Here is a 19,035-nt window from a genome sequence, read left to right as displayed (position 1 = left end):
TGTTTTTTTTTAATGTACAGTAAGTGATGAAATATTAAAGAAATAAACTTAAAAAATAAAAAAAAACAGTGAAATTTTCAATTTTGCTTAACTCTTGAGAAAAATTTTTCCAGTGGCAGAACTTTATTTTATGGTGAGACAACACTTTCCACCAAAATTTATTCGAATCGAAGGGGGTCGATTCCAACCACCTGTCGATTTGACATGGAATGACTCAGATCTGTTCTGATCAAATAAGATCAGCTCAGATCAAATTTGATCGTAATTGATACTGAACCCAGATCAGAGTAGATCTGTTCAGATCAAACTAGATCTGATCAGATATGACATTTTTCTTTAAGGAAAAATAGTCCAGATCTACCCTAATCAAATCTAATCAAGCCAGATCAACCTAGATCCAGTTAGATCAACCTAGATCTAGTCAGATCAAAATAGATCAACATTGATTAAATGATCAATTTATGAAGTAAACATAAATAGATCTGATTGGATCTGTACGGATCAAGCCAGATCTGAGCTGATATAACTTTTTCTCGGGAAAAAAAGTTCAGATCTGCTCTGATCAGATTAGATCTGTACAGATTATAAAGAAATATTTCTTCGCATTATATTATAACTATAAGATTATCTAGCTGAATTTAGACACATTCACCTAAATTTTGATAATTCAAAAAAATCTATCGTAATTAAAATAATTACATTTTTTTGTTTATTCAGCTATTTATTTAAATTGGTATCTTCTTAATTATATGTTTATTTGTATTGTTTAGAGAAGAGTGATCTTGAATATGAATCTTTATTAAGTTAAATTTCAATTGTATCATTCAAAGGAGAAGATACAGCTGATCTCATATGAAACATGAAACGTTTACTTTTAATTATAAAGGCTTCAATTCTATATATTTTATATTATTGTCATATATTTGATATATTTTTAATCAAACATATCAAATTATGATAGAGATAAAAAAACAGATTTATTTAGATTTAGCGAATTAGATCTAATTTGATCGAAACAGATTTGTTCAGATATAAAACACTAGATCTAATTTGATCTGAATAGATCTAAATTTTTTTTCCCGGGATCGTAAAAGGGCGGGGTAATCATGCACACTATAAAGAGAGAACTACCCGGGTCGAAAAATTTGATCTGATTTTAGTCTAACTGGACTGTATTTGGACTACTTGGTCTGTTATTGAACTTCGATAAAAATTTTAATCTGTTTTTGATCTACCCGGACTGAAAAATTTGACCTGATTTTAGTCTGATTGGACTATTTGATCTGATTTTGATCTTTTATGAAAATTTTAAGCTGTTTTTGAACTGCTACTTTCAAAAACAAACGCGTTACGAGCAGACTAAATTAGATTAATTCGTGAACTTTAAAACATTTTAGTTCTGAAAATTTACAAGGACAAAACTAGATTAAATCATGAACTTATGAAATTTTTATTTATGGGCAATATTTATGAAAAAATATTAAGTTGCAAAATTGATTATGTTTTATTTACTATTTATTTACTATCTTTTGTTTAAAAATGTCGGCAGTTAATGAAAATTTGACAGCTTAATTTTTTAGTTGTCTTCATTGAATATTTATATCATTGAATAAAAGTGATAAAACAAATCTTAAAATGTCAAGAATTTTCTCTTATTTACTGGATAAAATTGAAAATATTTTGGCATAAGAAAACATCAAAATTCTTGTGCTACGGAGAAAAATGTTGGCTCGAAATCTACCAATTTTTATTATGCTGTCGACCAAACTTGAAACAGAAAGTAAAGTATCCAAAAAATTACTATACTCTTATAAAAAATTATTATGCTGCATCAAAATTATTATAATGTATGGAAGTAATTGATATTGAAGCTCATCGATAAGTTTTTCGCGCGTAATAAGTAATGTGATACAGTATAATCGGTTTGTAAAAGCACGATAATTTTTTGGATGCTTTACTCCCTGTTTCAAGTTTAGTCGACAGCATTGTAAAAATTGGTAGGTTTCGAGCCAACATTTTCTCTGTGTGACATCTTATTATGGATGCGCATTAGAATGTTTTAAATACCAAGAAAATTAAAATAAATTAATAATTCTAGATTTTTATTATTATTTATATTTATAAAAAGTCCTGTATTTGTACTTAAAAACAATTGAATACAGACTAAATATTATAGAAAATAAAGTATGTTTTTGTCCTTAAAAACAATTGAACACAGACCAATAATTATAATAAAAAAGTCTGTTTTTAGTCTTAACGCGATTTAAAACAGACTAAATATCATACAAAAATAAGTCTGATATTAGCCTGGATAAGGAATAGTACGGGAAAAAACAGATTAAATTCTTATATAAAATAAATACGATTTATAAACTTGAATTAAAGGAAAAATATTTGAATTTCCCGGGTCGAAAAATTTGATCTGATTTTAGTCTAACTGGACTGTATTTGGACTACTTGGTCTGTTATTGAACTTCGATAAAAATTTTAATCTGTTTTTGATCTACCCGGACTGAAAAATTTGACCGGATTTTAGTCTGATTGGACTACTTGATCTGTTTTTGATCTTTTATAAAAATTTTAAGCTGTTTTCGACCTGCTACTTAAAAAAAAAAAAAGCGTTACGAGCAGACTAAATTAGATTAATTCGTGAACTTTAAAAAATTTTAGTTCTAAAAATTTACAAGGACAAAACTAGATTAAATCATGGACTTATAAAATTTTTATTTATAGGCAATATTTATGAAAAAACATTAAGTTGCAGAATTGATTATGTTTTATTTACTATTTTTTGTTTAAAAATGTCGGCAGTTAATGAAAATTTGACAGCTTAATTTTTTAGTTGTCTTCATTGAATATTTATATCATTGAATAAAAGTGATAAAATAACTCTTAAAATGTCAAGAATATTCTCTTATTTACTGGATAAAATTGAAAATATTTAGCATAAGAAAACATCAAAATTCTTGTGCTACGGAGAAAAATGTTGGCTCGAAATCTACCAATTTTTATTATGCTGTCGACCAAACTTGAAACAGGAAGTAAAGTATCCAAAAAATTACTATGCTCTTATAAAAAATTATTATGCTGCATCAAAATTATTATAATGTATGGAAGTAATTGATATTGAAGCTCATCGATAAGTTTCTCGCGCGTAATAAGTAATGTGATACAGTATAATCATTTTTTGTAAGAGCACGATAATTTTTTGGATGCTTTACTCCCTGTTTCAAGTTTAGTCGACAGCATTGTAAAAATTGGTAGGTTTCGAGCCAACATTTTCTCTCTGTGACATCTTATTATGGAAGCGCATTAGCATGTTTTAAATACCAAGAAAATTAAAATAAATTAATAAATCTAGATTATTATTATTTATATTTATAAAAAGTCCTGTATTTGTCCTTAAAAACAATTGAACACAGACTAAATATTATAGAAAATAAAGTCTGTTTTTGTCCTTAAAAACAATTGAACACAGACCAATAATTATAATAAAAAAGTCTGTTTTTAGTCTAAACGCGATTTCAAACAGACCAAATATCATACGAAAATAAGTCTGATATTAGCCTGGATAAGGAATAGTACGGGCAAAAACAGATTAAATTCTTATATAAAATAAATACGATTTATAAACTTGAATTAAAGGAAAAATATTTGAATTTATCATTTATTTTAAAACAGATCTAATTTTTTGACCCGGGTAGTCTCGGAAATATTTCAATATTTAATATATTTTAGTAAGAAATACTACACATCAATTACAATAATAAAAAGTTAAAAAACTAATTAAAATTTGATTTAAATTATTTCAATTCTAACATAGTCAGATTTACTAAACTGGATAGTAAAATTTACTAAATGTTTATTCAAGTTTACTAATGCAGGTTATATTTATATCCATATTCGAATAATGAAAATGACTTAACATAAATAAAAATTGAATTCTCAACATAGTCAAAATGACACAATTTCAATAGCGTTTCAAGTTCACAATATAAATTTAATAATTTTAACTCATATTTTTCAGTGAAGTTTCCTATATTTCTTTCTCCGTTGTTATATTAAGACTATTAGTGATTGAATAATTAGCAATAATAAATCAAATTAAATTAATTTCTATACAGAGCACATAAAACCCAATAATTTTTACAAAAAACATTGCAATAACTTTGTGAAACACCTTTATAATTTAGCGGGAATATTTTATCAGAATAAGAATTTAACTTTTCCAGAAAAGAAAAAAAAACAAACAACATGTCACGAGTTACTTTATTATTATCAATAATTTTATTCATTGGCTGCTTTCTACACTTTACAAAATTACCGGGGTAAGTCCAAGCGGTGTAGGTGTTAAAATCGGTGGTGTTAAATTTCAACACCGAAAGCGGTGTGAAAATAACGCCGCCACCAGTGTAAATATTCTGTACCGGTGTTAAAAAAAAATTCCCCGGTGTTAAAATAACGCAACCGCCGGTGTTAATATTCTAGACCGGTGTTAAAATATTTTACTTTGTGAATATTTTTACTCACTGGATCACTATACTTGTTAATAAATGATATTTTTTATTAATTTTCATAAAGAACTGACATTTTTTGTGTTTTATAATCTTTAAAATTAATACTCTAAGCGGACACAGTTTACCCTGCCTTTACAACGGTTACTTCGCTTTTATACCGGTATTTTAACATCGCCGAATTACGCCTCCTACACCGCCCTGATTAAAAAAATCGATTTAAAGTGATTCAAAAAAAATTTTTTTCAATACTTTTTAATACTTTTGAATACCTTGAATATTTTTGAATCTCTCTTCTTATGGGCATTTAACATTGCAAATCTCTTCAAATCGATTTTTTTAATCAGGGCGGTGTAATTTCATTTTAACACCGGGCAAAGTTAAAATGAGTCCATTTTTAACACCACTCTTTTTACAGTGTATTGGCTGATTCGCGATCAGGGCCATCCTGTTCCGGGGACGCAGTAAGTAACAATAATTACTATGCAGTAAAAAAAATCGGTCTATAAGTTGACCCTGCGGGCCAGCCCCAAAACTTCCCGCTGTTTTCGAGCTCGTTGAGCTCAAAAACACTATTGTGAATACATTTTCAAGCTCTTCGAGCTCGCAAATACTTTTGTATGCTATTGTTTTGTAAAAAACCATTTTTTAGCATTTCTTTCTCCCACGATATCTCGCGAACGAATTAACTGATTTTGATGGTTGAGGCGGCAATCGACGCGTTTTGTCAAGTTCTAGAGCTGATCAAATTTTGGATTCGATTTATCGAGTCGTTTTTGTGATATTTCAGGAAAAATAAAAATTTTTTTTTTTTTAATTCTTTCGACAACGGTTTCTCTTGAACGAATGAACCGATTTTGATGGTTGAGGTGGCATTCGACGCGGCTTATAAAGTTCTAGAGCCCAGTCCATTTTGGAATCAATCTATCGAGCACATTAAAAGTTATCCAAAAAAAACATTTTTGAAAAAACTTTATTTTTGGAATATCTCTGAACGAGCCCTACCGATTAAGCTCAATTTTCTCTCGGCTTCAAGATATTGACAATCCGCGTCGAATGACACCTTAAAGTTCAAAATCGGTTCATCCATTCAAAAGATACAGGTATTTACATACGCACGTACGTACACAGAAAAAACAGATATCTTGAGTCAAGAAAATATTTCGGAAGACAAACGTTTTCGGGAACCAAGTCAAGATTTTCTTGAGCCAAGAGAATTCGTCTTGGTTGGAGAAGATTTCTACTTTATCTGAGAAAATTTAGGTCTCCAAAAAATTTTTTTTTGGATCAAGAATATTTACTTTCAGTCGAGAATTTTTTTTTTTGTGTGTACGTACATACATACATACATACACTCGGACATCATCGCGAAATTAGTCAGGATAGCTCCCTCAAAACGTCGACATCTGATGGAAATTCGATTTTCGTAAATCGGACCGAAACCAATAACTTCCCGAATTTTTGAAAATTTACAATTTTCTTAGCGGGAAGTTAAAAAAAATTGAATATGAACTAAAAAAGCTTCTAATTCTGACTTATAACTTATATTTCAATAGAATCAATAAGAATATTTTTTGTTTTAACCATTTTTCAAAACGGTATCCTATAATTCATAATGTACACTGAAAAAAATAAATATTGGTCCCAAATAAATCAATTTAGTTGTGGCTTGTTTACAAATATTTCTCAATGGCAAATAAATATATTTGGTACAACAAAATATGACAGTTGATTAAAATAATTTTATAATTTGACGGAAATATATCATTTATTTGCGGTAAGTAATTGATATATTTGTGGTAAAGAATTTGTGACAATTAACCTAAAATTCGGCGATACTATAAATGTATTTGACGGCCTTATTTATTTGTAGCAATTGGATCATTTCTTTACCACAAATAAATCACTTATTTCGCACAATTAAACTACTCAAATATATTATACCTTTCTCATAATCAAATATTTATTCGGCCATATCTAATTATACGATATCTTTGGCTCAAATAAGTCTTTTTTCCAGTGTAATGAAAGACATCATTTTACAAATTTTGAATTTATGAGCTCGCGTTACGATATTTTTGTTTTGCACAATTTTTTTACGCTGGATCTGTAGTAGACCAATTTACAGAACCGAGGCCTCTAAAACCATAAATGCCTATAAATTTTATCATCAATTAATATCATAATTCATCATTTTCAGTGTTCCGTATCATGGCCATGTTGTGAAGGTTTCCATTGTAGCTCTCCGTTCAACGGTAAATGCACATTCTAGGTCCACAAGAAAGTAAACCTGATTTTCTTTAATATCTAATGATAATTATTATAAAATTAAAAATGAAATCTTAGTTGATACAATTGTACTTTTTCTCAAGTGTGAAAATACCGTTGTAGTTTCAAATAAAATAAAAATTACAATTTTAAAATAAAAATTATTTAAGTTGTGAGCGATTTTTGAATTTTTTAAGTAATTATCTCTACTTAGGATTTTAATTGTTATGATAAATAAAAATTCCAATCTAGATAGTAATAATTGAAATAAAAAATTAATTTTCTACTGGTCATCGTAATTTTTTTTATGGATTGTAACTTTTTATTTGAGATAGCCAATTTTTGGTTATGGTTGTAATTACTATTTAATTTTAAGTTGAGTTGTCCAGTACATTCGTAATAATCACAACCACAAGGAGAAGTCCCAGAACACTAGAAATCAATGATTATAACCCAGGTAGGAATCGCCAAGGCTGACGATAGGCCGAGCCTTGGCCCTGTTGTCACTTGCCAAGCTTCGGCAGCTGACCATTGGCCCAAGCCTCGGCCAGGGCTTGGTCCAATGGTTTGATTACGTTAAGCCAAGTCTTGGCAGCTAACCATTGGCCCAAGTCTAGGCCGAGGCTTGGTCCAATGGTTTCATTAAATTAAGCCGAGCCTTGGGTAGTGACCATTGGCCCGAGCCTCGGCCAGGGCCAGGCCCGATAGTTAAATTTTTGTTAACTCGAGCCTTGGCCGCTGACCATTGGCCCGAGCCTCGGCCGAGGCTGGGTCCGATGGTTTAATTTTTGTCAAGCTGAGCCTTGGCAGCTGACCATTGGCCAATGCCTCAGCCTGGGTTAAATTTTTATTTAATATTAAAATTATCAACTTTACATGTATCTATGTATATATGTATACAGAGAAGACCAGGGCATAACGGTCTACCGAGTATACGATTAATATCAAGAGTTGAAATTTTTTAAAAAGTAAAATTATTTGATATACAATAATTTCCATTTAATTAGTTATTGCTATGCATAAAACTTTAGTTAACATGAAATTTTTATTTTTGGCGGTCAAAATGGGGTATCCTTTAAAAAAGTTGAAAAAAAAAATTTCTGAAAGTTGATCAAATTTCATTAAATTCAAATTTCTTATATGTAATATACATAAAGAAAAATTACATTTCACATCATTGGTGGATACGAAGGCAAAAAAAAATTTTTTTCGTGGGGCAGAGAGGCCCCCCTCCAAAAAATGATAATTTTTTTTTTTATTAAATTGTTTTCAACATTAAGAATATATTCCTTTCTCTTGACAATTATTTTTGGTTTTATAATACTCAAAAAAAATTTTTTTAGGTGTAATAAATCGTTTCCCCTCGATTAGCGTAATTATTAATTGTTATTTAATAAAAAATAACAATTCGATATTTTTTATTTGTCATTATTGTGAACCCAAAAAACGTGTTTTTTGATTTTTTAGATTACAGATTATTTTGCATTTTTTCAAAAATTTTTTCAATTAAAAAATAAAAATATTATTTTCGGATATTTTTAGTGGCCGAATTTGCTCCAGCTATAGAGAATCAGCCGAAAAATGAATTAATATATTAAATTTTTTTTAATTCGACGATAAAAATATAAAAGAATCATTTATTCAGAATTTTCGGATGGTCCATTTTGCCCCAGGTGTCATGCGTAGTGCTAAAAATGCGCAAATATATCGGATTTATAGTAATTAGACGAAAAAAAACATTTTTTTTTTTTTTTAATATTTTGGGGGTACTTCGTTTTGCCTACCCTACCTCCTTTTGCCCCCCCCCCCCTTCCCTAGTAGTGCTACTTGATCTTACTCTTAAATTATTCATTTATATCAAATCATAAAATTACAAATTAATAAAAATATGTCATTATTCATCAGACAATTTTGTTCATTAAATAAAAGTACATTTCACCTCATGTTTACGATTGAATATTTTTAAATTAAATTGTAATTAAATAATTAACAAGCAAAAAAATCATGATTATTTGGACATCAGATTTAGCACAGTGGATAGCGTCCCGGCCTAGTAATCAGAAGGATCTCAGTTCGAACCCCGGTAGCCCCCAAATAATTTTATTCGTTATTTGCCATTAATTCAGTAATTAGTTAATTACAATTCAATGTAATGTTGATAAAAGTGTGATCAAACTTTTTTTTAATTATATTTATTAATTTAAATAATAACCTTTTAGATCAAGCATTGGGTGAGCCTTAGATTTTTTGCTTCCCGAGGTTTGGCCGAGGCTTGATTTTTTGTTTCCCAAGCCTTGGCCAAGGCTCAATTTTTCGTTTCCCAAGACTCGGCCGAGGCTTGATATTTTGTTCCCCAAGGCTTGGGACATGGACATCATCCAAGGCTTGGACCAATACTCACCCAATGGTTCAGCCAAGGCTTGACCAAAGCTTGCGCCAAGGCTCGGGACTCTGGCATGACGACTGACCAATGCCTGGTCCGAGCCTTGGCCAATGGTCCCTTCCTACCAGGGAATGTTAGTCTGATAAGTAACAAACTTTTATAGAGTTTAGTTCTAGAATGAACCGATAGGTTTTGTACTGATGCCATACGAGAACAAGCGAGGATCTCAGCGCCCGAATGCAGCGAGGGAGATAAAATCCTCACAAGTTCTGTTAGGTTATACAGAAAAAAAATTTGTGTAATCAGCACAATAACATATTTTCTGTCTGCCGCGATACTCATTTAGCCTTTTGGAGCTTAGTTAGGTTAGTGAAATAAATAGTGGTGGCAACCTACTTTTTGTGTGTTTCGTATATTCAATTATAAATTAATGTTTTCAGAGATTTTTTAAAAACAAACTCCTTTCGATTTTATTGAAAGTAAAATTATGAGTCAGAACAAAAAATTTCTCTCGCAGATTTGAATCACGGTGGAAACACCGTGGAAGTGTAAACACCGTGGTTACACGGTGGGTTTGTTCCATTTCACCACCGGGTATACACGGTGTTTCCACTGCGATTACGCGGTGTATCCACCGTGATTCCACGGTGGCTTTGTGCTATATCACCACCGTGGTTCCACGGTGTATCCACCGCGTAATCACAGTGGAAACACCGTGTATACACAGTGGTCAAGCCACCGTGGAATCACGGTGATTACACCGCGTAATCACAGTGGTAAAATGGAACAAACCCACAGTGTTTCCACCGTGATTCAAATCTGCGAGGGTTATAAGGAGAAAAAATATGGCTCTCCGAAGTATAGTGTATACACAGAAAAAAAGGAAATCTTGAACCAAGAAATAAAATGTCTTCGAAATTTATTTCTTGAACCAAGCGAAATTTCTTACTTTATTGAAGTAAAAAAATTATTTGGATCAAGAAATTATTACCTTTGCGGAAGACATAACTTTCTTAGTCTGACACATGAATTCTTTAAACCAAGAAAAAAATTTCTTGGTCCCAAAAATTTTTTTTTTGGTTCGAGAAGATTTTTTTTTTAATTCAACAAATTTTTTTTTTGGCTGAAAATTGTTACGTTTTTAAGTCAAGAAAAAATGTCTTGAGCTGAAACGAAAAAGTTTTTGAACCATGAAAAATGTTGTGTTTTTAGTTTTATAAAAACGATATATTTATAAAAACAAATGTTGTGTTAATGATACCGGATGATGTTGGTCCAGAATTATTATTAGTGTTCAAAATAATAGAACTTGATAGTAATAAATTGTATGTTATTACAAAAAAAATAACTGACTATTGTTATTACGATGAACACTATCAAGCATTTAGACTCCATGAGAGTGCTGTTGATAGTGCGCCATTTGGGCGTTGTTTAACGATAGAAGATCTTGAATTTTGTTCGGTGACACGTATTATTCAAATCGGTAATGGTTATCATTTCATACCAATGCGTTGGGTATAAATTTTCATTTGTATAGTAAAGAAATAATATAATAATTGTATAATCTTCCCTGATTAAAAAAAATGATTAAAAAGTATTTAAAATGATTAAAAAACAAATCATTTTAAATACTTTTTAATCCTTCAAATCATTTCTAATCCTGTCTCTTATGGACATTCAACGTGTGAAATCATTTTTAATCATTTTGTTTAATCAGGGTTATGTATTTTATGAATAAATTTCAATGACAAACAATCTAAATTACAATTAGTTAGTTTAAGTCAATTTTTTTCATCTAATTCCTATCATAAAAACCTCTTTTATATAATAATCGTGAACGCTACTAAAAGGCAGTGTTAAATTTTGCTGGTGAAAATTGCGAAAATCATACTGTCAATCATGTAACTGTGTAGATTACTATGATTTCGAACAGTAACTGTTCGAGTGTAGCACACGAGTGGTTACGGTGTTGCACCAGAATGAGTCGTGAGAAGCACCAGACTGAGTACGGTGTTGCACCGGAACCAGTCGTGTCTAGCACCGTACTCAGTCTGGTGCGCCACCCGAATTGCAACAACGGCAGCACCAGACCGAGTACGGTGCTAGACACGACTGAGTCATGTGCACACACGAATCAGTATTGTTCTGCACACGACTGATTACGGTGCTGCAATTCGGGTGCTGCACCAGACTGAGTACGGTGCTAGACACGACTGGTTCGGGTGCGCACCAGAACCAATCGTGTGCTTGACCTTATTTTTTCTTGCACACGAACCAGTCGGGTTTCAATTTTTCCGTGATACGATCCGTTCAGTATTTTGGTAAAATGTCAAAACTAACATTTTTCTAAATTACTGGCATAACATTTGTAACATTAATTCTGTGTTTGGGATTTAAAAATGTGACTGATCATAAACCAGTATGGCTCAGTATATGTGGGCAAAGTAAACGTTTTCTGACAAAGGCTGGGATCCCTAGCGGATCCGAATTACGGTAATAAATAAATAAAATGCTTCTAATTAAGTATTTATCTGCTTCACATTATTGTTAATAATATTGAAATCAAAAAAAAATTTTTTCGATAAAAAATAAAAAGTTTCTTAGCTCAATAAATGTCTTTATTCAACTGAAGAGATTTATTTCTTAACTGAAATTATATTTTTGATTGCGACAAAGAAAATTTATTGGTCCAAGAAAGTTTTCTCATGATTTATAAAGTTATTTTTCTTAGTTAAAAAACATTTTCGTATTAACTCAAGACATTTTTTCTTAACGACAAGATAAAAACATTTTGGAGTAAGAGACGCAATTTTCTTGAGAGGAGAACATTTTCTTGAAACAAAATAAAAACGCTTTGGAGCAAGAAAGTAAATTTTCTTCAGAGAAGAACATTTTCTTGAAACAAAATAAAAACATTTTAAAGCAAGAAACTAAATTTTCTTGAGAGGAGAACGTTTTCTTGAAACAAAACATAAAGATTTTGGAGCAAGAGACTGAATTTTCTTGAGAGAAGAACATTTTCTATGATGAAGATCAAATCGATTAGATCCAGAAATTAAATTGTCTCGAAAAAAGAACATTTCTTTAAAACAAGAGAAACTTCTCAAAACGAAATGCAAATTTATTAAAACAACAACAAAAAAATTTCTTAAAGCAAGAAACTTTTCTAAAAATAAGAAACAATTTTTTCTTCACTCAAGAATAACATTTTGAAGTAAATATTTTACTTGAACCAAGTAAATCTTTTTTTCTGTGTATTGTCCTTACCCTCATTTCGGCGATCGTGATCAAGAAGAAGAAAATCAATAAATTTTTTATAGACATTTTATCAGGTGTTTTTTTTTATATTCACCAGAAAAATAATTGATTGTAGACTGTTTTGATGAGTACTATTTTTTCTAATGAAATTTTTGCCGTGTATATACTCTAACTAATCGCTATCATTATTATTATCAGGGCCACGACGCCACTCATATGCATCGTCAGAAAAATTGAAGCGATGTTTCGAATGCAAACGTCAGCAAACCATCTTGGCCCTAATGATATTACTGTAATTGTATTTCTGTTATCGCTATTCGTCGTCGAAAGTCTTTAGCAATATAATCGTCAATAGAGCCTTTAATTTACAATTAATGACTACAAACGAAATTTTAAACTTATAATTACTTGATACTACATACCTGCCAATTTCTAGTGTAAAGTTATTAAATTAAAGTTTAGAATATTTATTTAAAATCAATATTTGAAGCAAAAATGTACTGATTTTTTTATGTTATTTAATTATTCTACTTTTACTTTACTTGTTTTATTTTGACATAGTTAGAGAACAATGAAAATACGAATCAAATTGAAAACAATTGCGAAAATTTTGATTAAAGAAAATTAATAAATAATTGTAATTGAAATTATAAATAATTAAATTATAACTATAAATAATTAAATATTAAAATAAATTGTAACAATTACACAACATTTAAAAAATACAATAATTTATTTTTGATATATAAAATATACAGATATGTAATAAAAGTAAACGAATTAAATTAATAATTACGATTTTAAATTACAACTTACGAACTACAAATTTATTAGAAATAACTGATGTATTGAGAATTGATTTTTGAAACCAAATTAGAATTAATTTTTTTTTTATGTTACAATGAATTTAATCGTTTATATGGAACAATCTAAAATAATTTATACAAATAGTTATAAAATTATAAAAAAGTAAAAATAAAACTTAATCGATTTAATTACAAACTTATGAGATAAATAGTAAACTTAATGTTATATACATAATATATGTATTAAAAATAAATAAACTAAATAAGTAATTACAAATTTACAATACTGCTAATGAAGATCACATATTTATTAATTATACTTATCAACACTACGAGTATAAAACATTTCATTTCAATGATTTTATAATTCGAATAATGGTAAATACTGATTTGATACAAACTTAATAATGTTCCTTAAAAATATTTCTATAATTATTTCATTGTAATTTTTTCAAATCTTTATTGGTTAGCAATTTAAAAATATCCCTTGTAAAAGTACTTGGGAGTTGGATTTCATCGAAAATATCGTTAGTTAAACTAATAGCTTTGAACAACATTTTTTTTCGTCCTAATGCTTTTTTTAAACGATAACTTATCATTCCACCGTACAGTGGAAAAAGAGATGGAATGTTCAAATCAAAAATATCACTATCACTAACATACTTTAAACTAACATAAATAGTATAGTATAGTATAATGAGTAGTAAACACATGTTTATTTCTGTACTCATTTAATTCACATATTTTTTACAATTATTTAATTATTAAATTTTGAATATTATATTTTTTGGATTCATAAATTTTTTGTGAACTAGTGTATATATAAGATTTTCACCTTTACTTGTTATTCAACTTATTTTTGGTGATTGTCGTATTTTGTTGTTTTGGAGGTTAGACTTGGTGATTTATTAGTGAATAACCTGTGATAATGCCGTGTGTTCTGTGTTTTTCTGATATTACCGATGCTGCTCACTGCATTAAAGCTAATTGTCAACTTAAACACAAATTTCATCCGGCTTGTGTCAAGTTGAAATATAGTCTTGGAACAGCGACTGAAGCAGTCGAATATGTTAAGAGGAAGTGTCCTGTCTGTTCTGAAACAAGTCTGCTGAATTTAATGGCAACTCTAGATTCACGATTAGCTAAGCTTGATAAACTTGATGAGCTAGATAAATTGGATGCATTGCAACAGTCAACAAATCAACTACATAATAAGTTTGATACCTTGAAAGTCAGACAGGATGAACTAGCTATAAAACTAGATGATATACAGAAACGAGTTGGTGATTTAGAAAAGGGTAAAGGTGTCGAGAGCTCTAAAGATGTTACTGACAAAATATCTAAGGCAGCTGATCTGCTAGTTAGCTGTAACTTTGAACAGAGAGCTCTTCAAATGGAAACATATGCTCTTTCTGATGAACTATCGATTTCAGGGTTACAAGAAAAGGAAGGTGAAGACTTAAAAAAAGCTGTTGGCAATCTCTTAACTATGTTGGATCCTCCGCTGGAATTTTCTAAGCTGAAGTTTGCACGAAGAATTGGTAAGCCTGTGCCTGCTGGGACACGTTCACCCAATCGAAAACATAGAGATGTTTTAGTTAAGTTTGATGGAAAGGAAACAGCGGATTCCATCATTATGCAAACTAAAAGCATGGAAATTCCAGGAAACAAGCTAATTGTTGAAAGTGGTGTGTCATCTGATCCTGTTCGTCTCCATCGTCGGCACCCGTCAGTACTATATAAATTTAGGCAGCAGATTATGAAATTGTACCCTAAGCTGTTAGCAAAAAATGTCTGGATATCTGGAGGAGTGGTCTCTGTTAGATTTTCCTCGGAAAAGCCTCCGTTGAGGCTTTTGCCATCGTCTGGATTTGAAGTTTTAAAGGCGAACTTACAATAACTAGGATCTGCTCAATCATCATCAACGTCTAATATTTTTAATAACCTAACTGTTACTTCACAAGATTGTCAGCCACTCAATGTCTGCCATGTCAATATTCGCTCACTCAACAGCAACTTTAATTTATTTAAAGAATTTTTTAGAACACATATTTTTGATATTATAGCTGTTAGTGAAACCTGGTTAAATTTTAATATGTCTGATGCTCAGTTTAGACTTCCATCATTTACTTTATTCAGAAATGATCGTGCTAACAGAAGTGGAGGAGGAGTAGCCTTGTACATTCGGAGTTCACTTTCAACAAAAGTTGTTCTTTGCTCTACATATATTCAAAATCATCCGGAATATCTTCTCATGGAGGTATGGCTATCTTCAAGGCAGAAAATTCTGGTTGGTGTTGTTTACAACCCGCCGTTATCTGACTCACTGAGTATACTTGAGTCTGATCTGGATGATGTTATGCCTCATTACAATCATGTCATTCTACTTGGTGATTTCAATATCAATATGAATGTTGTCAGCCCAAAATCAGATGGATTTATGGAATTCTGTGGATGTCTAGGAATGGACTTACTTAACTTTAAGGATACTCATCATAATGCTAACAGTCATTCATGGATAGATCATTGTTTAGTTAGTAATTTGGACTTCGTTTTATCATCAAGACAATCTTCTGAGCCATTTCTTGCTGATCATGACCTGATTTCACTTCAGTATGATTACAAAGTGCCGATTTCTAATCGGAACAAATTTTGGTGTCGCAATTGGTCTAGGATTGATGATGACTATCTACAGCAATTATGCTCAAGTTTAGATCTCTCATATCTTATTGATAGTGAGTCTGTTGATACTATGAATATTTATTTACATGAACATATTAGAGATGTTGTTGAAGAAGTTGCACCGCTAAGAGAAATCAATGTTCGAGAGAAACCTGCACCATGGATTAATAGTGATATCAAGACACTACAGCGTCGAAGATCGAGGCTTTATAGAATCTTCATAAGATCGGGATTTGCGTTTAAAGAGTATGTCAATTTGCGTAAAGTGATTAAGACTAGAATTATGAAGGCCAAGCAAAATTACTTTGATCAGCGTTTTCGGGACCGAACGAATGCGAAATCCTTTTGGAATGATTTGCGTAAACTAGGTTTAGTTAAGGGTTCTGATTCAACTGTCAATCCAAATATAGATCTAGAAGAACTAAATAATTATTTTGTTAATGCGGCTGGAGATCCTTTAGATTTAATTGATTATGAGTATTTAGATAGAGTAGTGCCAAAATATCATAGTTCTTTCACATTTAAGTCTATTAACTGTAATATTGTCAAAGAAGCAATCATGAGGATAGCTTCTAGCTCGATGGGTCCTGATGGTTTTGATATCAAGATGTATAAAATACTGTTACCGTACTTTTTGCAATATATTACTGATTTATTCAACTTTTCTATCTCTTCAGGATGTTTTCCATCGGCCTGGAAGCGCTCTTATGTTGTACCATTACCTAAGGTTCACAGTCCAACTAATTATTCAGATTATAGACCAATTTCGTTGACATGTACGTTATCGAAATCTTTGGAAAGATGCGTTCATGATCAAATTATTGATTACTTAATTACTAACGGGATAGTTGATCATTATCAGACTGCTTTCAGAGAAGGGTTAAATACACAAGATGCCATCCTAAAATTGTGTGATGATATTCGATTAGGCATGAATAACTCAATGATAACTATTGCGGTTTTCTTTGATTTTAGCAAAGCATTTGACTCGGTTGTCTTTGATATTTTGATTTATAAGTTAAAAGCTATGGGATTCGAGAATACAGTTATAGATTGGATCATATCGTATTTAAAAGGTAGGCTACAAGCAGTCCGAATTAATGTGACTAATAGTAGTATGTCGACATGGAAGGATATTTTGAGTGGTGTACCGCAGGGAAGTGTCCTGGGTCCACTGCTCTATTCTATCTATGTTACAGATCTCGGTACTCTACTTAAAAGATGTTTACATTTATTTTATGCTGATGATCTAGTTATTTATTTGAGTTGTAAGTCACAAGATATCTTTCAGTGTGCTAGTACACTTAATGATGAAATTTATATAATCTCTGAATGGTGCGAAAAAAACGGCTTAAAATTAAACAAGAGTAAGACAAAATCAATCATTTTTGGCACTCCACAAAAATTAACTGATCTACAACAACTAGCTGTCCCTAGCATCATTGTAAATGAAGTAGTCGTCAGCTACTGTAGGTCAGTAAAATATTTAGGTGTTATCTTGCAGGATACACTAAACTGGTCTTTGCAAGTAACAGAGGTTTGTAAAAGCAGTATGAGAGTGCTTGCACAATTGAAAATGAATGGTGATGTCTTCAGATTGCCTATTAGGCGGCGTTTAATAACCACTCTGATCTTGCCTATTTTTGACTACTGTGCAGCAGTCTATACTGACATTACTAGTCAACAGCAAATGAGACTACAAAGAAAACTTAATGCATGTGTCCGGTACATTTTTAAAATCTCTAGATATGAACATGTCACTTATTATTATAATGAGCTTCGATGGCTTACACTAAGGTATAGGCGGGAGTTTTTCTTATCTTGTATTGTTTACAAAGCGTTATATTTAAATCAAAAGCCCCTAATAAGGAAAGACTTGTATATTTTAGAGCCCCGTCTGCGTAGAGGTGATGTCCGTCAGGATTACCTTATCTTACCGGGATGTCATAGTGCTAAGTATGATAAGTCATTTATAATATCTGCAATAAGAATTTGGAATCAATTGCCTGATTATTGTACTACAAAGCCTACCTTTGCGGAATTTCGTACCTCTTGTTATGAATATTTCCTAAGTTTAAATTAATGGTAAATGTTATGATTACTGTTAGAATTTATATTTATGTGATGATTGAGTATGATATTGTTATATTAAATTATTTAATAATGTAATTATTTTTACTCTTATGTATACTATATTATTGTTATATTATATTGTACTAAGGGATGGCCGCAAGAAGCTTCGACTTCATGGCCAATTAAATAAAAAATAATAATAATAATAATAAATAACAGCCAATTTGTGCTCACATTTATTACACAGAACATTATAAAATGTAACATTGCTCGTACAAACATATGATATCTTCATTTTTTCTATTTCACTTAAACACTGATTGCGTAATTCATCGAATTTTTCTTTATTTACGATTGCTAAATTTTGTTTATTGATATTAATATTCGCCGCACTGAGTTTTGCAATATGTTCGATAATTGCGTCATTAACTATTGGTGAATTAGATTTGAAGTAAAAGCTTTTTCACCATCACTGTTTATTAAATTGATATCAACACCAGCATTTAGAAGTTGTCTTATGATCTTATCGTCGATCGCGAACTCAATTGCGTAATGAAGCGCTGAATTTTCACACACTGTCACTATATTTGGATCAACCATACTATCATTAAGGATCAATTCTACTGCTTCCGTGTTCAGGCATTTGACAGCAAAATGTAGAGAACTTCCTAATGAAAAACCAAAACCACTTACACTATTAACGTCTGCACCGTATGCCAGCAGAAGCTTTGTAATTAGTAAGTTTTTTTCACTAATAGCACAGTTTAGTGGTGTTAAAAAAGTAGTAACAAGATTCGGATCTGCATTACTTTTTAAAAGTAGCTCCACCATTTCTTCTTCACTTTGATCAATAGCAACTTGTAATGGTGATTTGGCAAAACACAATTCATAAAGAATCAATGTCCTGTTACGACCAGGGTAGAGAACACAAAAAAAATATTAAGATAAAAAAAAACTATTTATAAAATATAATAGAACATAATAAATAATTAATAAATATACTAAAACCTTTAGAATGAAGGTATATATATACAGAAATTCGTATACTAAA

General features: G+C 30.8%; 2 protein-coding genes across 2 annotated transcripts; one reads left to right on the top strand and one right to left on the bottom strand.

The window, feature by feature from the left end:
* The first annotated feature begins 15,324 nt into the window (after positions 1-15,324).
* Positions 15,325-18,170, top strand: LOC130669981 (uncharacterized). The gene is made up of 3 exons (XM_057473149.1): positions 15,325-16,504; positions 16,589-16,687; positions 18,133-18,170. Exons 1-3 carry the CDS (start codon positions 15,325-15,327, stop codon positions 18,168-18,170), a joined length of 1,317 nt encoding a protein of 438 aa, XP_057329132.1.
* A 243-nt stretch (positions 18,171-18,413) lies between these two features.
* LOC130669980 (ankyrin repeat and SOCS box protein 8-like) lies at positions 18,414-18,815 on the bottom strand. Its single transcript, XM_057473148.1, has one exon. It carries the CDS (start codon positions 18,813-18,815, stop codon positions 18,414-18,416), a length of 402 nt encoding a protein of 133 aa, XP_057329131.1.
* Positions 18,816-19,035: the final 220 nt, after the last annotated feature.

Source organism: Microplitis mediator, chromosome 6 (genome assembly GCF_029852145.1).
Source record: "Microplitis mediator isolate UGA2020A chromosome 6, iyMicMedi2.1, whole genome shotgun sequence".
NCBI classification, from domain to species: Eukaryota; Metazoa; Arthropoda; class Insecta; order Hymenoptera; family Braconidae; genus Microplitis; species Microplitis mediator.
The sequence above is the reverse complement of the archived record's forward strand: the minus strand, read 5'-3'. Positions and strand labels throughout refer to the sequence as shown.